Source organism: Emydura macquarii, unplaced genomic scaffold (genome assembly GCF_026122565.2).
Source record: "Emydura macquarii macquarii isolate MOO-44397 ecotype Brisbane River unplaced genomic scaffold, CSIRO-AGI_Emac_v2 contig_1876, whole genome shotgun sequence".
Classification (NCBI taxonomy): Eukaryota; Metazoa; Chordata; order Testudines; family Chelidae; genus Emydura; species Emydura macquarii.
The window spans coordinates 27,123,865-27,147,045 of NW_027132013.1; the positions used below are offsets into that span (position 1 = coordinate 27,123,865).

The following is a 23,181-nucleotide window of genomic DNA, read 5'->3' on the forward strand; positions in this document are numbered from 1 at the left end:
TGGTGGGTAGGACACTCGCCCCCTTTCCACCAGGCCCATGTGACTTTTATTTGGAGTTAAGGCCAGAAGGCTGGGTGTAGGTTGGGCTCAACTCGACATCTGCCAAGTCTGGGAAGGCTGCCTCATACATAGAACACTACTTGATTTTACCTAGTGCTTGCTTGGCTGCTCTGCCAAGCCTGTAAGGGGCACAGGAGACAGCAGAGAGATGCTGCAGTGGAAGCTAAGGGAGGGTTAAACCCCCAAAGGATTAACTGACCCAGGGAGGAGGAGGGATACCAAGGAGGGAAAAAACATTGATCTCCACTGTCAAAGAAAATGGGCAGAAAAGTTAAAATGGAAAGAGTAAGGGAGGAAATCAAAGAAACAGCCATTGTCTGCTGCTGCAAAAGCAGAGAATCTGGGTGCAAGCAGGAGCAGAGGGGGCGTGGTCAGACTGTGTAGCACCAAATGCTGATCTGCCTCCAGAAGCTGCAGAAAGAGAAGAGCATCATGGATGTCCAGACCTGTGGAGATGCTGGGTTGCAGAAAAGAATGGTTAGTTATCTTGGTTATTTACTTTACAGTAACTGTGGTTCTTTGAGATATGTTGTACAAATGGATTCCACTCTTGGTGCACCTACACGCCGTGTGTGTAAGATCAGATTCTTTTGGCCAGCAGTGTTCATTGGGACCACATCTGCCCCTCCATCCAAGAGCATAAAGGGGGGAATGGGCCTAACCAACCCTCAGTGCCCTCAGCAATAAAGAACCTTAGAGGGGTAGGATACCTAATGGAATCCATCTGGAACACACCTCTCACAGAACCACAGTTACTATACTGTAAGTAAGTGACTGTTCCTTCTTCTTCAAGTGATTGTCCACATGAATTCTATGTTTGGTGATTGACAAGGAGTTGTTTGTTCGCTTGAAGATGGGTAGTAGGAATCTTGCTTAAGCACTGACTCCAGAACAGCCCTACCAAAGTGAGTTTCTGATCTAGAAGCCTCTAACAATGTGTCCTGTAAAGGTGTTGAATGAGATCTATGTGGCTCCCCTACACATTTCACTCCTGGGAGAATTCTGCACCAAAAATTAAAAATCCTGTGCACATTTTAAAATTCTGCATATTTTACTTGTCAAAATAATACAGTTTCAATTATTTTGATAATTTATTTCAAAATACTGTCTGCAAGTATGTCTGTAACAATAAAGACAACAAAAAAGATTCAGGAAATTTTTTTTGACAAAAATTCTTTTTAGGCATATTAATACTAACCTTTGAGTAATAATTCCTTTAAACTACTATACAAAAACGTATTTTGCAGACCTCAGAAGCATTGCAAAGACTTGGAGGAATCAGGTGTAATGGAGGAGCTGAGCGAGAGGGAATTAATGGATGGGAAAGAGTCTGGGAGTGAACCTGGAGGGCTGTTGAGTATGGGTGGGAGAAGCATGGAACAGTTTTTTGGGGGGAGGTGCAGGAAGAGGATTGTTAGAGAGCTGGGGAGCCCCCTCCATGCAGACCCTGGCTGACATCTGCCTCCATCTCCATTTTGCCCTGCACCTCCCTGCCCCATGTGGCCCTTCACCTCCACTCAGCCATCCCTCCCCTCTATCCCCATTTGGCCCTGCACCCCCTCCCTCCATCCCCAGGCATCCCTGCACTCCACTCAGCCACTGCTCCTTCCCATCCCCATGTTTCCCTGTGCCCTCTCCCCTGTCCCCATGTGTCCCTGCACCCCCACTCAGCTACCCCCCTCCCCTCTATCCCTATGTGGCCCTGCATCCCACTCATCTACCTTCCTTACCCGTCTCCATGTGTCCCTGCACCCCTACCTCCCTTCAGCCCCCGGCTCAATGCTGTCACCCCACTAGCTCCTGTACCCCTGCCCCAGTCTTTCCGGCCCCCCCACTAGCCCTTCTGAACCCCAGTCTACATGATCCCCCAGCAGCCTCGTGCCCCTCTCTGTCCGTCCCCTCCATATCCCATACCTTGTGGACAGAGCACTGCAAGGAACACAGCCACTGCCCCTCCCTATCTGCAGCTGGCTGCTCCAGCAAATGTGAAGTTTAGCATCCCCTGAGGAGAAGTGAGTCTTTGGGAAGAATACCTGGATATAAATTAGTTTACATGGAATTCTGAAAAAAGCTTGGGATGAGACCTGAGTGTGACCCTGTCCTTATGAAACACTATGTAAAGTGACCCACTACAAGGGCCTGAATCTTCCCTACTCTTGATCCTGCTGTAATGGCCACTAAAAGGGCAGTCTTCATTGACAGATGACATAGTGTACAAGTTGCTAAGGGCTTCTAATGAGGACCCATCAATCCCGCTAATATTATATTGAGGTCCCAAGTGAGAGAAGGGGCTCGCAAATGAGGGGAGAAACCCGAATGAGGCCCTTAGGGAGCCTTACAACTTTGGGGTGGGAAAACACAGCATGGGCCTAGATAGGAGTGTGATATGCAGATATTGCTATTAGATGGACCCATATGGAGCTGACAGAAAGATTAGATTGTATTATGACTAGCAGATAGTCCAATGTTGCGGAAATGGGTGTTGTGAAGGACAGATGGTGCTGAGTTCCCTAAATAGAAGCTTTAAAAGTCAGTCTGGTTGAGGCTTTCCTGCTTAGGAACAGAACATTCTGAACTTCAGCTGAATAGCCTCTTTTGGTGGATGTCATCCAACTGGCATCCAGGCTGTCATATGTAAGGAGCTGGAATCTGGATACATGGTCTGTTATTCTGCAAGACTACATTAGGAAAAGCTGGCAAAGTGCCCAGGGGCTGCACTGAAATGTTCATTAGGTCTAAATACCAGGAGCTACCTGGCCCATGCTGAAGTGATCATAATCATCAGTCCTATGTGTTGCTTCAGTTTCCTCAGAACCCATTGTATCATGGGGATCGGTAAAAAGGCCTACATCAGTCCCAGTGTCCAGAGGATGAAAAAGATATCTGATCGGGAAGCCTGAACTGGAATCCCACCGGAACAAAATGTCTGACATTTGTCATTCTGGTGCGGGGCAAATGGATCTACTTCTGGAATCCCCACTTGAGAAAGATGTTCTGCAGGACTGAATCTTTGACAGACCACTAGTTATTGTTGAGAATTGTGTGCTGAGTTGATCTGACAGTGTCCTGAAGACTGGGAAGGTGCAGAACCACTGGTGTTCGGAATACACCAACGCCAGTGTCACATGGTTTCCTGACAGAGTGGAGACTATCTTGCTCCCCCTTGTCTTGTAACATAAAGCATAGCTGGGATATTGTCTGTCAGCACTTGGATTGTGGATCCATAGAGAAGAGGTAGAAATGCTTTGCATGCCAAGCATATGGCTCTGAGCTCTAGGAAATTTATGTAGAGATGAGCTTCTCGAGGGGACAACAGGTTCTGAAGTTGATGGTGATTTAGACAGGCCCCCACACACATCCCTGAGTGTGGCATCCCTGTCAGCAAGGTTTTGATAGGTAGGTAGAGATCAGAGAAGGATACTCCATTGCTCATCCAAAGAGTGTTTGTCTACCAATTTAACAAGGGAATGACTTCTTGCACGACCATGATCATCATGTCCCCCTGTGGTGTCTGCTAGGTACATATGCTGATTTCAGCCACCCTTGCATGGAGCGTAGGTGAAGTTGGACAAAATGTGCCATGTAGGTTCATGAGGCAATGTGTATCAGAAGTTTAAGGCATGCTCTTAATGATGTTTTTGGGTGACACTGAAGTTGGTTGATGATGTTTACTATTGTCTGCAAAAGGTAAGCTCTCTAAGACCTTGAATCTAATACTGTTGCTATGAACTCTATGCTTTGAGTCAGAATCAGTGTGGGTTTTCTCTGTTTTCTCAGGGTCAGCAAGGCAAAGAGCTTTTAAATTACTTGGATTGAGTTGTACATCTGTAGAGGTGATCTTCCTCAAATCAGCTGGTTGTTGGGATATGGATAGACCTTGATCCCATGTCTCTTTAGGTGAGCTGTCAAAACTCCCAAGCACTTGTGAAAATCCTGGGTACTTTGGAAAAATGAAAGGGCAGGACCCTATACCAGTACTGAGATGTTCCTACCAGGAATCTGAAGTTTTTCCTGTGGGCTGAAGTAATGGATATGTTAGAAAATAGGTGTCTTGTGGTCAAGATCTGTGAATCAATCTTGAGGATCTAATAAGGGAATTATGGAGACTAGAGTCACCATCCTGGACTTGAAATGGCAGATTGATCTGTTGAGACGTGGCATCCCATCCTGGACCTTCCAATTCCCTTTCTTCTAGGGATGAGAAAAATAATTCACCCACCTCCAATCCCTGAATGCTAAATGAACCTCCCTCCACTATTCCCAGTTGTAGAAGGGAATCTACTTCTTTCTTTAACAGTATCTCATGAGACACATCCCTGAGAAAAGATGGGAAAGCGGAAGAAGGGAACTGGACCAGGATAGATGCACAAGACTTAGCACAGTGGGGTCCTGGTCCATGACTAGAGTTTCTAGGAACTATGGTATAAAAATAATAAGCAATCATAGCAATCTGGATCCACTGGCCTGAGGTGATTCCATCCCAGGTTTTCCAGAAATAAGAGGCATCTGCCGAAAAGGGAGATAAAAAGGAAATATCCTCAGGTGGTTCTGTTGGGTTCTTGATATTGGCATCAAACCAGCTACCTGGCAGAATCCCAGACAGTGAGGCAGCAGAGGAAGAGGCAGAGGGTCATCTTGGTGGCTTTGAGGTCCTTTGGGACTGATTATCATATTGGGCAGAGTACTGCCACTTAAAGTAAGATTGTTAATGTCCTCAATTCTTTCTCAAGGCTGGGACATCAGAGGCCCAAAGAATGTAGAGAATCACCCTAGAATTTCTAAGGAATGGAGGGCCCTATCCAGTCTAGTGCTTAAAAGTTCATTGCCCTCAAAGGGAAAGTCCTCAGTTGTTGTTTGGACCTCTCTGGGATCCCTGAGGACCATAGCCAGAAAGATCTTCTCATTGCTACCTATGTAGCCATAGTATGTGCTGCAATTCAGATGCAACCAGAACAGCCTGTAAGGATGTGCACGCAGTCAACTGCCCCTCTATCATAATGGCTTTCATCTCCTCATTTTTCTTTTTGAAGCATGTGCACAAATAGACAACTTATCTCAGTTTAAGTAGTGATATTTAGAAATAAGTATGGATACTAAGCCACACAGTGTTTGGAGGCTGGCTGATAAGTATAGCTTATGCATAAAGAGGTCTCATTTTCTCAAGTCCTTCTCTCTGGGTGTAGATTTGGGAGGTCCTTGCTCTTCTGATGGCTTCAGGATTGCAGCCTCTGCATATAAACCCAGTACTGGATGAGAATAAAAGTATTCAAATCCTGTAGAAGGGACCTGATGCCTCCTGTCAGCTCACTTTGATGTGGCTAGGATGGACGCTTGCATGTGGCATGGATCTTTTGCAGGCTCCAACAGTCTTTCATTTATGGCTATCATGAGTCTGATGGATATGGAAAAGTGTAAGATATCCAGGAGTTTATGTGGCTTTTCCTTCACCACTTCTAGATGAAGAGGAGGAGAAGGAATTCAATTCCTCCAAGGGAGGAGCATTCTATAGATACTGAGATACTTGATGCCAGGGCTCTGGGTACCCAGACATCTGGTGTCAGGCTGGTGCCAAAAGATCAGTATTGAGAGACATGTGATCCATAGACTTAGTGGATACCACTTGCTCTCTCTTGGTAATCAGGACCAGGGTGCCCAGGGAGGCCACAAGGAGGTTGAGCCCGAGAGGAGTCAGAATTTTGATGACTCTTGTGTTTCGGATTGCTAGGCACTGGAGGAGGTGGTCATCTTGGCTCACCCCTGGAATGGTGCTCTTTTCTGTCTCATCAGAGGAGATCAACACCAGAATAGAGGTGGACAGCTGAGGTCTCTTATTAGAAGTGGTTTGGGAGGTCAGATCAAACCTCAGCTCACTGGGGCACTGATGGAAAGGGTCTAGCACTGATCCTCTTTTCAGTGTCTGAGGAGGCCTGCATCAAGCTCTTAAGGAGGAACAAATTCATGTGAGCTTTCTAGGTGATCTCAGCGAAGGGGTTACACAGAGAGCATGGATATGTCCCTTTCCTAGGTAGAGTAGGCACTGGGAGTGCCCTTTGTTAACAGGCTTCAAAGCATCATGTGAGGTACAGGTCTTTAAATCCCAGAGATTTAGCTTCTGCCATGTTACTAGCACCCCTGTAACAAGGGGGTGCACTCTAGCCTAAATTGAAACTTATTTAAGAAAAATTATATATTTTTTTTTAAATCCAAGATCTATAGCTAATTAACTGTAAGAACTAAAAGCTAACTAATTAGTAAGAGGACTAACTGATGAACAGAAGCACCTTGTGCTGAGAAGAATGCAGACACTGTAGGTGTTCAGTCTCACTGCCACAAGTGGTAAGAAGGAACTCAGGGACAGGTGGGCTCACTCTTCGCATTATCCCTTCTGGTGGTTGGCTGTGCAAGGACATCTAGGGTGCAGGCACAGCTGCAATAGACACTGCTGGCCAAAAGAATCCAATCATGCATACATGGAGTGCATTGGCACTAAGAGTTCAATCAATGTGGACAATGACTCAAAGAACTATTTGTTAGCTAAATTGGACTTCTGGTTACATTTTGGGTATGTCTACACAGCAAAGAAAAACCCGTGGCTCACCTGTGCCAGCCTGTTTGGGCAGTGGGGCTGTTTCATTGCTATGTATATATTTCTGGGCTCATGCCAGCGTCTGAGCTCTGGTACCCTCACACCCTATAGCGTCCAAGAGCCCAGGTTCCAGCCTGAGCCCTGAAGTCTATAAAGCAATCATACAGCCCCACAGCCCAAGCCCTGTGAGCCAAGTCGGTTGCCACAGGCCAGCTAGGAATTTTCTTTGCTGTGTAGACATACTCTTAGAAAGGAGGAAACAGGTTTAGAGGAAAATTGGTCTCTCTAAACATAGAAGATGATTAGACACCAATGGAAAAAAAATGAGGATTTTGCTTCCTTGCCCTTTTAATATCACTGCTTGCAGTATATTTTTGACAACATTCCTAGATATACTTCTGGGGCCACATCCTAAGTTGGAATACATTGGTATAATTCCACTGACTTCTATGGTACTATGCTGATGTACAGCAGCAGACGATTTGGTTCAAGATATCTCATTAGAGCTGCTTCACAGTTCTGCTTTCTGCAAAAGGTTCAATTTCCAAGACACTGAGGGTAAATCTTTCAAAAACACTAAGGTGTTTTAGGCACCCAAGTCCCATTTTCAAAAGTGATTTGGGCACCCAGGTTTGAAGTCCCATTGGAGTGTATTTGCAGAGAAGAGGTGTTCTTTTATTTAAGTAAACAAACAGAATCATGCTAATCGTCACCACCAAGGAGAGAGGCAGCACTGTATAGCAAAAGTATTATAGGTGGGGCTGGTAGAAATTTGGTAAGGGGCAACATTGCCTGTGCAACCTTAAGTCAATCCCCTTGTTTCTATGCATTGTGATACAATCTTTAGTTATATGATCACAAACTATTTTTTCCTGAGGACCCCTGCCTCAGTGCACAAGATAGATCTGCTCTGGGGTTGAATCAGGGGTTTGAATAGTGAAGGAGACTGTTGTTTGTAGGACCCCCATGCCATTTGTTGCAGAAGTTGGAAGGTGTGTAGTTCAGCTGGTTGGAATTTTTTTTGATGGAATGGTTTTCCACTGGAAAATGTTGATTCATCAACAGCAAAATATTCTGAAGGAATGTGACAATTTATACTAAATTCCAGTGGAAACCAGGCAGATTTTTAAACCTGTCTGGTCTTCTTCCTGCTTGCCTGCTCCTCAGCAGTGCACATTCCTGAGCCCATGGCAGCCAAGAGTTGCCTCAGAGTTGAAGTTCCCAGGGCTTTAAGGCTCCCTGAACTACCTGGCTCCCAGGACTCCTGACAGCTCAAGGAACCTCAGAAACACATACAAAAAAAATCAAAATAAAATGTCATTTTTGACTGCTTTTAAACTGAATGCTTGGAATTCCCATTCCACAGGAAATTCCAAAAATTCATTTTCATTTTGCTTTGGAATTATTTTTTTAATATCGGAACTTTCTGCAGAGGAGGAATGCCAGTTTCCAGCTAGCTCTAGTGTGTAGTGAATGAAGCTTGGGATTCCAGGAAAAGAAAAAACAAACAAACAAACAAAAAAAAACAGTCTCATGGTAAAGGCAGTTGAATGCTGCCCTGGAGAACTGCATCCTGTCCCTGCTTCTAGCAAAGATTTCCTATGTAATGCCAGGCCATCACTTAAACCAAACTATTAAGTATGTGTTCCTCATTTTCTGGATGCCTGACTTGAAACTCTGGAATCTGATTTATAGAAGTGCTGAGCACTCACAGCTGCAACTGGCATATGCTGTATAATGACAAATACTTCTGAAAAATCAGGTCCCTGTGTCTTTCAGTTCAGAAACCCAAAATTAGTGAAAATTTTTTACCTTAATCTCTCTGTAGTTCAGAAAGATTAAATGGGGATAATGCTATGCTCTCTCCTCACAGGAGTGTTGTGAATTCTTGTGAAACATTCACTTATAACTTACAATGATGTGTGCCATAGCAATTGTTTTCAGCACAGGTCTTGAACAATATACAGTAAATAAGTAATGGGGCCACACTCTGAGCAATGAAGAGAAAACAAAATACTGAAAGCTGATCATTATGTGAACACCATCCATCCTGTGCAATGAATATGGCAGGGGACTTGTGAAAAATATAATATGCGATCATGTAAGCATTAGAATGCATATGCACAAAGGGACTAAATTAAGGGTGCATATGCAACCTTAATACTGGCCTATCATGACTTCTGAGTGCTTGACTTTGTAATTACAATAATCTTTTTTAGCACATTTTTTGTAATATATATGTGTGTGTGTGTGTATGCGTGTGCGTACGTGTGTGTTAAGTGCACTTACTAGCCATATTTATATTTGTTCTTGAAAAATAGACTGATTATATACTGATAATGTACAATAGCATAGTGTTTAGACTTCGTAATTTGAAATAGGGGAGGAAGTTAAAGTCTTTTACGAAATGCTTGAAGAGTATCATCCCCAGTAAATTATTCAGAAGAATACCTAATGCTTGCTGAAAACTTGGCCATTCCAAAAGTTTAAAAAAATGCTTTCCAGAAGATTTCAAAGCCCCAGGTATAATCATCTCTGGCAGAGATGATGTGTCAGTATTCACAAAAGGTGACTCCATCAGAGGTATGATAAATTATCTAAATCCTCCCTTTGTTTTAGAGTGGCACATCACTGTATTTAACTACTGTGGGATGCTGTATTCCATCTGACATGAATAGCCTGGAAATGCCATTCCCATTGGCTATTATTGCTGTCATAGTCCTAGAAAATATTTTAAAATGCATAGAAAAAATAAAGCAAATAGATTTTTACACAGGTGAAAGTTTAAAACATGTCATTCTAACAATTAAAGACCCATATGAAATTCATTCTGAACATTCCATTAAGTTCGTAGCACTCTTTATGAGTTATCTTCTTTAATCATAAATTCAAAGTAAGTCATCTGATCTGTTGAATTATTTATACCATATTTTCTCACCTGTTGTTGTCTACATAACGTATCAGCATTGGATAGAAGGCATAGAGGTCTCGGCAAAGAACTGCAAACTCATCTAGAATGAGTAGCTCTGCTTCTTGGGTATCGCTTTTACTGTCTGCTCTCAGTTGTTCCTCCTCCATCACTATCTTTATGGCTTTCTTCTTTAGTTTCTCCAGGGTTGGAATAAAGTGGGTTTTCAACAAATCAGGCCTGGCTTTGCTGATGATAGGCTGAGCATAAACTACATATTTAAAAAAAAAGAAATACTTTTATGACTAATGCCCAATTGTTTAATTTTGTTAATGTTAGTACTTTTTACTTCTATAGCACTTTTTCATCTAATGGTCTTGGAGCATGTTATACTTGCTAATAAAGCATCACAACAACTTTTTGAGGTAGTTGTTATATAGACAGATGCAACCTAATGATAATAGCATGTAATTGGGAATCTGGAATGCATAAATTATAATCCTAGGTTTGTTACCTAATCTAATTGTGGCCTTGGGTAAATCACACCTCTCCGACTCAGTGAAAATCTCAGTTTCTGTAAAATTGGATGATAATACAAATACTTACCTCACAGAAATATTGTGAAGTTCAGTTTGATAGCATCTGTAAAGTAATCTGACCATGAAAAAAGCTATAGAAGTGTTAAGTGTTATTGTAATTTCACTACCTTCACAGTTGGGAAACAAAGAGAGAGAAGATAAACTTGCTCAAGGACACAGAACTAGTTCATAGACGAACTAGTAACATATTACAGGTCTCTTGAGCTCCAAAAGACAATGCTGTAAATACTGTAAGTGAATATAGGGCCAGCTCCTGTGAGCACTGGGCTTTGCAATCAATTGGCAAAGTTCTTATTGATTTCAATGGTGTTTCTCATGGTTTGTGAAAAGGAGTGGGTTATCCACAGAACTGATTGGAAAGAGATACCTTTAGAATTGAAAGGATACTTACCCTTCTGAGAAAATTTCTATACAATTTAATAGAAAATTATAACCTTTTTGCAGGCTTTCTGAATCATTTAATGAAAAATTATACCCCTACGTTCTATGAATGGTTAAAAAAAAAACAATGAAGGGATAACTTTCTCTTTTAAATTCTGTAGATTTTAGAGTAATTTCTATAGATAGATAAATACATACTAAATTAAATATATACTAAATTCTTTAGGAATTTTCCAAAAGTTCAGTCTTTCTGGCTATTCAGGACATGGCATCTCTACTGAGATGATCAACTAGGGCACCTTGATGTTGCATGGTCAACTAGAACTTAGACTTCTAATTGGATTCTTTGCACAATAAATGTTTAATAGCCTTTTCCCTCACACTTTGTGTGCTTTTGCCTTACTAGGCTCTAAGCTCTTTGATTCATGGGCCATATCTTCCTATATCTATGTGTGGCACTAGGCAAATTTTTGATGGCACCACATATACGTAAATGAAGCTTTTTGAAAAATCAAAAAACTGCTTCCTCCTATTAATATTTATATGATTTGTAATCATATACTTTTCTGAATTCCTTCTTGTTATTATTATATATCATTATGTAACATAGTAAAGTAAATGATAGTAAACAAATTTAAATATTACTCCTTCTATGGAAAGTGCAAATAATTAGATGCAATTAATCTTAAAAAATTATATGTAGTATAGCTACCTGCAATTCTCTTCATCCAAGATGCTTCATCTATTCCCAGGTTGTTGTTGATGATTTTCAAAATGTTTCCTAGAATGATGCTGAGTTGCTCAGAGGTCACTGTTGTACAGCAGGGTCCAGCACTTTTAGGCATATTCTCAGACCCTCTTTCCCACCAGTAGGACAAATAGTTGCATAGCATCGGTAAGATAACTTCAATCACGTGGGGCATTTCAGTGTACCTGGCTCCAGACTCTGCTAAATCATTAATTTCCTTCATTAATCCATCTAGCTGAGGGATTTCTGGACACATCTCTTCAACTGAATCTGGCATACCTAAAACTGCATATTAGGGTAGAAAACAAAAATGTTTAATTTAAACGGGGTATTTGTGTGTGTGTGTTTTCAATATAAAATAATTAAAAATAAAGACTTTAGGGATAATTAAAATAAGCAATTTAAGATTGAATCCTGCCCCCTCTGCTGTGCCTGGCTGTGACAGGATTTGGGGGTTGTGAAGATGACCCTCCCAAATGCCACACTTTACCAAGGTAATACATTAGTGGTTTATGGTGGCCGTGAAGCTCTCTGCAAACTAGATGGGAGGATTCCTTCCCTCATAGAGCTAGCTGGTGCCCCACCTAGCTACACGGGCTAGGTAAAAAAATGTAGCTTAGAAGCATGATCTATATTTGTTTGTTGCAGTTCAGCTTATCCCTCTTTTCATACTCCTATCTGCCCAGCCCTGACCTGTACTCTAAAGAACAAGTCTGATAAGGGAGTTTGGATTCTCTGTCCCATCCCAATACATTAATTGGAGGAGACTTGCTGCCCACTTTAACAGCCAATTCCTCAACTGATCATCCAGCCTACTTTATTGCCAGACATCTCAGAACAACTTGCCTGCCTCCACTGTTACTGTTGTTAGATACAGCTGCCAGGTAGGGAAGCTACAGACAGTTGCTTTCATGATGGGTTTGTTTTTGTTTTGGAAGAGGGGTGGTCTGAAGAGGAGGAAGAGCAATAGGGAATTGATGGATTTTTGTGTGGAACCGTATGGAATTGATTGACGTTATTTTGGCGAACAGCAAATATCATATGTATCTCTGACTGAGGCAAAGAGAGTCAGAATGTGCAATGAGAGTCCAGTCACGCCGTCAGGGATAATGGGGCCCTACAAATGATGTGGAAGAAATCCTGTTCTGTCAGTCTGACTAGGAATCCACATGGTTGGGGTCAGAGTCCATCACAGATTCCCAAACAACAGGGGCACAAAAATACTGATGAAGGCCACAAGATGATTCCTTAATCCTGGACATAAAAACTTTGGTTTCTGTTTATACAGGCAAATCTTCAACCCCCTTCTCTCTCCAAAAAAAAATCCCTGTTATGCCTTGGTTGCATCCTGCAGTGTCAGACGATTGTGTCTCTGAATAGATTTTTTAGTGCAGATGTGCCCTTACACTAACCCCTAAGTATAATAGAACACAATTTTATAAAAGGAATCCAAACACAATGTTCATAAAAGCAGGGTAAAGGAAGCTGTGATGGCACAGCTTCAGCTATAGTATAGCAAGGGCCAATCTGGCAAGCAATGCAAGAGGAGGAGAGTCATTTACTCAACCACACTTTTTTTCCCCCTCATTGTTATGACTTATTATCATCATCTGAAGAGCAGCAAATGGCTTTTTATATTCTGGAGTGCAGTACTTACTGGCTCTCTCTCTGGCCGTTTTTGTGTTGAAGACAGAGAGTGGGTTGTAACTGTTCAGAGATGGTTCAAGGAATGCTACTGGAATGGCTGCTGCAAGGGATGCTAAGCACTCACCAAGTGCTGGACGCTGCCTGTAAGTGACAGATAATTAATGTAATTTCAAAGGAAAAAACTTTCTGAAAGTTCACGTTATCTCTTTTTATTCCTATTTTGTTTACCATTTTATCAATTTGTGAATTTATTTGCCACTTTTGGGAAGTTGGCAGTGTTACTCACATGAACATAACTACAGTATGTGATAATACATTATAAGACCAACAGGAAAATACAGCAGTATGAAAACCCTGTAAAATGGCACTTCACATTAGAAGTGAGAATAAACTATTCTTCAAGGGTTTGTTGTCCTGAAGAAAGGATATTTGATTATTATAATTTTCTTTCTTAATAAGCCAGATTGCAAAACATGGATGCTGAAAGATTTCAGAGTAGTATTGTGGTAACCATAGGGTATTTGTTGAGTAGCACCATCTCCTGGTACACTTCCATAACAATGTTGAGGTACATTCATGCATAAAAGTCAGCTAAGGAGGAGTACATCCACTTGGAAGAAAAGTCTGCAATTACAATGGAAAGCAGCACTGGAGACAGTGGAGACAGGAAAATGATGCACCGTTGACAAAATGTGCTAGTAATAAGTTTCCCCAACCCTTGTCAACTGGATATTAGTTTGGTTGTGTGAGTAGTAAAGCCCCTTATTATCCACCATGGACCATGAAAGGCTTGAGTTACATTACGAAATAAGCCTTACATGTTTGCAGAATATGAATAGCAAAAAGGACCAGAGCTGTAGAACCTTTTACCTGAATTTATAGCTCTTTGCTGCCATTTCCTTTATTCAGTTTGACTTCAGTTCTCTAGTCCTCCTTCCCCAACACACAGCTGTAATCACAGTACAGTCTTGCAACTGAGAGAGTTTATTATTAGCTACTTCAGGTGTACCATAAGATGACCTTCCTCAAAATATTTAGATACATATTTTCCTGTCAGTATATAAGTGAAAGGGACTAACTTCAAGAAATAATAAAAAAATAAGCCAACACTAATGTGAATTACACTGACCTATCAAGAGAATTCTATAACCAGAAGTGTAACCACTCAGCCGCACAGGGCTAGAAAAGAGGGATCCTCAAGTTCTCCACCCACATGATAGCACATTGAGCTAGCAGCAATGCCATCTGCAGATTGGTTAAAGAAATTAATTCCACTTTGTATTAAACTAAATGTAGAATGATTCAGTACAAAGAATTTGGGGACTCTGTCACATTAAGTAAGTGAAATTCTATCAACAAATACAAGTAAGCTGAAGAAGCATTTTACAATGACAGATAATGAATGAAGAGTATAGCCCAACATCAAACATACATTTACTGAAATCACAGTGTTTAAGTAAAGAATTTATATCCAATATTTAATTAATAATTTGCTGGTGATGCAAAGATAAAATTAATTAAAAATAGCATGGCAATTTGTTCACCTGACCAGTCATACGGCCCTACTTGTATTGAGGCCAAGAAGCTGGTTTCCAAGAGAGACATGTGAAATCAAACTTAAAGACTGAAAAAATATTTTTCTGGAACCCATCCATTGTCAAAATGAAGCTGTAATAGGTCTGATTACAAAGCATGAAAAATCTCTTTAGAATATGCATAAAATATACATTAGTGATTGGTGTTCTCTTATGTTCTTATGCTGTCTTTGCTGTCCTGGTGCATGGAGAAAATGCCTGTATAGCATGAGAAGTCCATGTTGTTAGTTATCACATTTTAAAGATTCAAACTCCAACTACAGATGGACCATGAACTGGGCACACAAATGACAGCATTTACCGAGGCAATGGAAACCACCTGTGTGTGAACAAATACAGGTGAGGTTGAGGCCCCTTTGTAAATCTGATCATTAGTGTTCAACTACCATCTGCAAATTCAGCTATAAATAAAAACATGATTATCTAACATGAGAATGTACCTACTCCATAAACAAAATCCATATTTCTGTACAAAACTAGGGACTTTTGTGCACAAATCTGGTAATTATATGTGCAAATATCCCTTTGTGTAGATTTTGTGGTTGTAATTTAGGTACCCAGAGCAAAGTTCATTTCAGGATTTGTGACAACTTCTGCTGGAGGGTTGTTTGGCACTAGATGTGGCAAAGAGGGGGGCAGAAGTGGCACAAGGCACCTGCCACCTCTTGTCTACCAGTGGCACTGTTGTAAACCAAATCAGCCTTACAATAAGTCTGTAAAATTCTCCATTTCAATATATATGATGTCATATCTGATTCAGTCATTTCCAGGTTTCAACAGATTTTTATATACTTGTTTACTTATTGCTTCTGCAGTAGCTGTTTATCTTGAAGATATTCACTCTCTCTCAGTTTTACTAGCAGCAAAGATCTGAAGATGTCTTTTATCATCATCTCTGGTTGCAGAATGTTCAGATTAATGCTGAAATAAATTTTTTAAAACTCCGTGATTACTCACTCTACAAATGGGAAACATTGTTTCATCACATGACAAAAGTAGGATAAATTGCCTCATTAAATCCAATAGCCATAAATACTAAAATATATTGTTTGATTGGCATTTCGTGGACTATGTGAAATGAAGAGGTTACCTTGTCCATTTTTTAGCAAAAGAGTGTTCATTTCATAAATCTCATCAGTATCACTACCAGGAATGGGTAAACTGCAAGAAAGCACCTAAGAGCTGTAGTAGAAAGTGAGAGCCTGAGACATAAGGCCTTGTATAACTAAAATAGAAGTCAGGCCCTGCTGATATAAAGCAAAGTTAGCTAAAGACAGACTGTGAACCAAAGTCAGGCCCTGTTACAAAACATGCCTGCTTGCAAGTTCACAGAACCTGGCAAGAACAGAGCTGGTATTGCAAAAACACACACATTCCTAAGAAGCACTAGGCACAGGACATTCACGCAAACAAATTCTAGAAAGAGGGTACCAGAACACCCTGGTACCAAGTATGGTACAAACCCACTCTCCAAAGATATCAGGGGCATGCTGGCCCTTCCTAAATATAAGGTCAGGATGACAGGATGAAGGATAGAGATGTTTTGATCGAACTAATGGAGGGGCATTATGTAACTTTTTTGTATCAGTGTTTAAAAGAGGATCTCACAGGGAATGTCCTTTTCCAGCCTAGGGGGAATGGAAAGTCCCGCCATTCACTGAGCCATGTCCATTGTCAAGGGCATACATGTGTTAGTGTACTTATAACCATTGAGCCACCGTGCCTCATTGGTAATAAACCTGGCTGGCTGCCTTCACTACTGAATCCAGGTCAGTGGATTTATTGGGCAGTTTGATTGATGTCTGCACAGAGCTGAGAAAACATATTGAAACAACACACACACACACAGCCAATACCTGACAAGAGCACCTTTCCTGAACCCTGACTCATTTTTAAAGCCTGAAATGAACTTGTTTTGAGATTCTCTATATATGAATAATACACATATGGCTACATATAAACTACAAATATACACAGATTTAATTTCTCATCAATTTACATTGAAAGGCCAATGTAGGCAAAAGCAGTGAGAAACAATATTTTAGTACATCCTGTTACTGAAAGATGTGGGCAAGCCACCAACTTCCCAGATGATCATTTCTATTGTTTTTCAAGGAATCAAGCCCTTCAGAGACTGATGAAGGCCAAAGGTGGGAAGTATACCTCCTGAATGGTCTATACTGTGACACATGTTATAAGAGTAAAAGAGTTTTAGTACCCCTCACTCCAATAAAAAAAAAGGAGGGTGGTCACAAACAGCTTGAATCTGTTTGCAACCTCCAAGATGAGAACCCATCGCTTAGAGGAAACAGAGAGGTTGTGACAGCCAAGTGCTGGGGTTGCCCCTTCACCATCCGAAGATCACCTACAACCAAGCAGGGAGAAGATGGGGACTGGGGTATATTTTGTAAGGCTGGTTCCTCAAACATTTCAGGTAATATTCTGATAAATATCCCAAATTTTGAACATAACCTGGACTGTGAACATTTTACTGTGAATGCACCCACATCAGAAAAGGTGTCTTAGGAATGGCTTATCTACTATATTGAGGATCTTCCGGAGAAAGTGCTGGTGCTGGCATTACAGGCTTTTAGCATTAATTGATGGATTTAGGCAAGTTGCAGTGAGTGTTGAAGAAATGTCTGTGGGTTTTTAAATATTATTTGTTTGTTCTTTGTGTTTACAGAAGTGCTAACAAGTATTGTTGTGAGTCATTAATACTTCAGAGCTGCCTGAGATACTATGCTATTAAGCGTCATCTCTGGCCTTCTGACCTAGAAAAGACTATTGAGGGTAATTCTTATATCTGAATACGATGCGGCATCAACTTCACACTCTGGGAGACAGTAGCACAAGACAGGGCTAACTGGTGAAGACTTGTCAAAGAAGGAACGACCATTTTTTGAGGAAAATTACCTCACACTGGTCACAGAAAAACATCAGAAAAGAAAGGACAGACAACTGTCATGCAGTAATCATGGCCCAACCCTGCCTTCCAACACCATCTGCAATGTCTGCCAATGAGTCTGTGGCTCAAGGATCAGACTCCTCAGTCATGAAAGGACTCATATAAAATAAAACATGTGAAAGAGATCATCCTTGACTTGAGGGATCACTGACGACTGGAGATGACACCCAACATAAAGGCTGTAATTAAGGACAAGACAATACTGGCTAAAGTAAAGTCAGAGCAAGGCTCTGTATGCAGCTTCATTTGCCCCACTAAGTCCATTACAGAGTTAGGTGGAAGATGAATATTGTGAGATTCAGGTTCCAGTCCCTCATGCCAATGAATAGTTAATTATTTTAAAAAACTAAAACAGCTTCAACAGGAGAAATCTCTCCTGAGAGAGACCTCTAGAATATCCCATAGCTCAGTAGTTAGGGCACTTTCCTGGGAAGAGGGAAACCATCCCCTTCTCCACACTAGGCAGAGCAGGGAAAAGTCCAGGTCTCCTACATCCTTAGGAGAGTCTTCTAATCCCTGGGCTAAAAGTTTTAAGTATGTGTATGGGGGGGAGGGACTCCACTACCACCACCAATTCTCCTCCGGCTTGTGCAAGAAAAGGCTTAGATGCTTAACTCCAGGAGAGGGAAGAGAAAAATAATCCAAGAATATATCCATCAGACTCTTTTCTTTCTCGGCACATAACTTTAAGAACTTCTAAGAGGTATTGTGAAAAATAATAGTAATTGAATTCTAATGTGCCACCTGTAAGTATTTTATGCCCTCCTTGAACTGCTACAAAATCACACGCGACCCTGGAGCTAGAAGCAGCTTCTTTTTTTGATATCCAAACTACAGCAGAAACTGTTCTCTCTGCTCACCTAAATTAAGATGTAAGAATGACATACCTATTACTGCACACCCTGCAATATTAAAGAGAGTATATTAAAAAAAAAAATCCCAAACCAAGCCTCACACATTATGCTCATAAATGGAATCTTATTCTGAGACTCTACAAAAATACCAAAGCTTATTGTAGCAAGGCAGTTTTATATACTGCAAACCGTATTTACCTTCCTAACCTAGTGAACTAGAGAAGTGTTGAATTCTGAAAAGACAAAACCAGTGGCCTACCACATAGTTTCTTATTGCTTTTGTAAATGGGAAGATTTGCTATATCTTTGCTATTCTTCTTGATAAATGAAAGATAACAGTGGAAAATTTTTAGCTAAATGGAATCTAAGGGGAAATGGTGTAAGGTGGATTACGTTTTCAAAACTCTATGCAACAATGGTAGAATCAGTATAGGAATTGTTTAATCTTACTCAACAATAGAAGTACCATTAAAACTAAGTCAGGTGACTCTAACACAACCACAGCTTTACTATTTGTGACCTGATGTTAGGGACTTTGACTTACCATTTGCTCTTTAATGGCCCACCAAAAGATTGTAGTTTCTGGATTCAAATTCTAGCTCAGAATGTAAGATGTTATGCAAATCTCTGTCCCTGACTTATTTGGTTTATTTCTCAGTGCAAGAGAAGATGGTGACATTTTTAATGGCTGTTATGTAAACAATTAGCAATAAAAATTATCTTATGTAACTGGAAAACATGAAAAATATTTATGTTGGTCTGAGTATTTGATATAACAATATATATGTGAGAGTATTTTTCTTTGAAGCTTAATGGTGAGAGTCATCCTCTCCAGAAAATTACTTGAGTAACTCTAGTATAAAGGGTTACATAAGATCAACCTGCCTTTCTTTTAAAAAAATATTTGATATTTTTATATTGATTTACCACAGTGTACATGCAAATATCTCTGTTTGTCAAGTGAATTGACTGTCCATAATAATCTATTTCTCTGAGATTTCAGCATCTGTTAATTTCATCAGTATTTTCTGGAGGGGTTTTTTTTTTTTGATGAGTGTATGTACAAAAAGTATACAGAAATACAAGAACACAAAAAAATGGAAGAAAAATAATCCAGGACAATTTTAAGATAAGGTCACTTTATCGCAGAGTAAAAGCTTACAGTTGTTTTATTGCGAGGGAAGAAATGGAAAAGGCAGAAACAGAAAACACGCAAATAAAAAAACCCCAGACATTCAATATGTGTATTTCTATTCATATCCTTTCAATTGAAATTAGACTTCTTTGTGATAAAAAACATAATGTATTAATACCAGAAACAGCAACCACAGGACATTTAATAATAAAAAGATTGATGTAGGATTCAAAGTTAGAATTCCAATCACATTTCATTGTGAAGAAATATTTTTTTTAATTTAAAAAGAAAATGGAATAAAACCAAATATCTTGAATGCTGAAAATTTAGGATGTTAAATGAACATCCTTAAACAGATGAATACTCTTATGACACCTTTGTTTCACCTCGCCCAATGATGAAAAACAGAGTCCACTTACAATAGTGAGAAACTTAGTAAAAAATATTTTAAAGGCAAAAGTAAGGAAATTAATATCCTTAACCTTAGCAAGAAAGCTACTTTAATCATATCATATAACAGTGTCAGAAGGCCTGCATTAAATCACAAGGTTCAAAAGATTATTCAAGCCAAAGAGGCATCCCTTTTGTAAATGGAAATCTAGTTCAAATGAAGCCAATGGAAGGGAGTATAAACTATGCAGGTAAAACACAAAATAGAAAGTCGGACTAAGAAGGAATTTTAAGAGCAAATTGCAAAGGATAAAAACAAATCAATTATTTCAATAGCTAAGAACTACTAAACTTGAGAGAGAATCTCTGGGTCCATTGGATTATTAAGAAGTAAAAGAAGCAATTGTAGAGAGCAAATTATTTCTTTGAACAAAGGATGAGGAGGAGATAACTGACCAGAAACATTAGATCCAGGGAATAAAGATTAATTGTCAGAGATTGAAGTGTCAAATTTGGAGTCGGTGGAACAAACTTATAAAACAAAAACTAACAAGCCATCAGGACCAGAGGTTGATTAGGAAAAATCAAAGCAAGGTATAACCTCCTTCAGTTACAGGTTTGATTAAGAAGAATTTTTCCATATTATATAATTACTACAGGGTTTCTTGCAGCATCTCTGAAGCCTCTGGTTCTGGCTACAGTCAAACAGGTTGCTTGACCAGAGGGACAACTGGTCTGATCAGGTACATCAATGTTTATATTCCCATAGAAATAGTTCATTTTGTATTATTTCTGTATGTAGCTATAATACCAACAAATGCACCATTATTTTTATAAAAGTAAACTTACCTTTTCTATTGTCATTTCAAACAGTTCATTACTTGTATTAAAGGCACTTACACTCATTTCAGCAAACTAAGGTACAGATTGTTAAAGGCATTTAGGAATTGCTCTGCTCAGCATTGCAATGCCTAACTGATTTAGGGGCCTAAATATTATTTTCAGAATGGAATTAGGCACTTAGGGGCCAGAATCGAATTGACAGGCTATGGTATTTAGATTCAGTTAGGCGTTTCAATGCTCAGTGCAGCAATGCCTAAAAACCTTTAAAAATCTGGGGCTAAGTCTTTACACTGAAACACCCTTCTTATCTTAGATACGTGATATTATCTCTAGTTTCATAAAGGTATTAGCCATTTTCATTCAATACCTTTCAACATAGATGTTCTTTCCAGTCCCAAGGGAATATAGGCTGCAAAGAATTCTGTAACATGAAACTTGAACATCACCCACTGAAAGGGGGAAAAAAAAAAAAAAGAAAGTTGGCATATTGTCTTTACAAATTCATTGAAAAGCTACTCTTTAAAAATAGAAAACAATATTATACAATCTAACCAAATGCTGACGAAGTTTATTTATAAAGTATTTTGGCCTGTCTTTATCAATTATAATTATATTTTCAATTCCTCTGACAACTATCCAGTGATTTATGCAACTCTCAGAAATTCACAGATCATTATTCACTATTAAATTTATCAATTTATCTGAAAATAATCAAATTTCCAAGGATTAATTTCCAGTTAAACCAAAGCATTCTACCTATGTCATATGCAGGGGCCTTTTCCAAAGCCTCCTGGACTCAGTGAGAATCTTTCCACTGATTTCAGTGGATTTTGGATCAGGTTTTTACTCTCTATATCTTTTACCTCTGAGCTACAATCTCCACAAATGTATAAGATAAAAAAGACAGGGTTTTCAGATGGACATATTACTAAGCCTCAAAGGAAACATTTACAGTGAATGGAATTGTTTACTTATACTTGCCACCAGCATTTTTAAAATATACATGAAAATCTCCGTTTCTTATTCATTACATTTTAATTTTTAATATTTCAAACTAATCAAGCTTTCATTTAATAGGATGCTTTCTCCAGTGTAAGGTGAAAACAGTACCATCTTCTTTTACTACAGAGCTTTGCCTCATTTTACTCCAACAAAATAAAAGTATGCAACAAGTTTCTGCTATACCTTATTTGCATTTTTCTATAGGAAATTATGTCTGTATTATTCACACACATTAGATAACAGGAAGTTTAAGGGGAATTTAAAATTAATCTTAGTGCTTGGAGAGATATTGTGCATAAACAACTTTGCTTTTGGCACTTGAAGTCTTTTATTTTTGCATAAGGAATAAAGATAAAAAGAGCAAACCATCTCTTTAACAAAACATATATTTCCAGAAGCCTAAAAGAATTTTAGCATTAACTGACCTGATCTTGGTTATGCTAGGTTTACAGTAGCGTAACTCCACTAAAGTCAAACTTTTTAAAACAAAAATGCAATTAAGTTAATTCCAGGATTATTACTGGCAACACCAAGGTAACTGAGCACAGAATCTGTCCCAATTAACTCAAGCATTTACTATTAAACGTCTTTATGTTATCACAGCAGAGTAAACCTTTGAAAATAAATGACAAATCTTACAGAGTAAATCAACACCAAACTGATGCTGCGCAATATGTTCAAAAATTGATGTCAAGATAGGTAACAACGCCACTGTAGTATAGTTGATGTTCTGCGAGACACCTTTAATTTGTGTTCGTGAATGTGTAAATTTCCCAAGTTTAAGATTTTCTAAAGTCTTTTCGAGATCTTCAGCTGCATTTTCAAAGAATGCACGCAATCCAGCTTTAACCAACTCTGAGCCTGATTTCATGACAGTTCTGCAAAATAATTTGGAAAAAAACTGAATTAAATTCCACATCAGTTGTCTACATATTTTCATAAACAGAGATATATTTACTTGTTGGTTTAGTTTATTTCTATCTGCCATCAGACTTTGAAGTTACACAGATATGTGTCAGGGGAATTTTTAATTCTGAACTGAAAAAGCCAGTTCTGTGAGATATTGTTATCCTAGGTATTTTTTACAGATAAAAGACAACTAAGTGTATATCCCCCTCAAGGAACTTGAACTTTAAAACCCAGACTTTAAAATTCCTTCAGTGAGGGGGATGTGTGTGGAAGCCTAATGGCATTTTACATGGAGGTGAAGTAATGGAATGAACATGATTTGTGTACAGCAGTAGACACAAAAATAAAGCACAAAGCATCACATGCAAATGTTTTCATCACCCCCTTCCTCATTTTTGTAATCCCAAAATCCATGACCCCCCTCAAATGTGGCAGAATGCCCTTCTGAGCATGCCTCACCATGCCTTTAATTGTCTGGTGCTGGAAAAACTCCGTAACTGCACAACAGGTACAAAATGCAGGATCCCTAACCCTGCTCCCATTTTTATAGGTGCCA

General features: G+C 39.5%; 1 protein-coding gene across 3 annotated transcripts in view; it reads right to left on the bottom strand.

The window, feature by feature from the left end:
* RYR3 (ryanodine receptor 3) overlaps positions 1-23,181 on the bottom strand; it is a 477,864-nt gene that overhangs the window by 104,863 nt on the left and 349,820 nt on the right. For all 3 annotated transcript variants that reach the window (XM_067558027.1, XM_067558029.1, XM_067558028.1), the window contains 5 exons: positions 22,356-22,594; positions 21,082-21,163; positions 12,940-13,070; positions 11,247-11,567; positions 9,585-9,825 (listed from right to left, as the gene is read on the bottom strand). In XM_067558027.1, the coding sequence (XP_067414128.1) occupies positions 9,585-9,825; positions 11,247-11,567; positions 12,940-13,070; positions 21,082-21,163; positions 22,356-22,594 (1,014 nt within the window). The remainder of the gene's footprint in view (positions 1-9,584; positions 9,826-11,246; positions 11,568-12,939; positions 13,071-21,081; positions 21,164-22,355; positions 22,595-23,181) is intronic.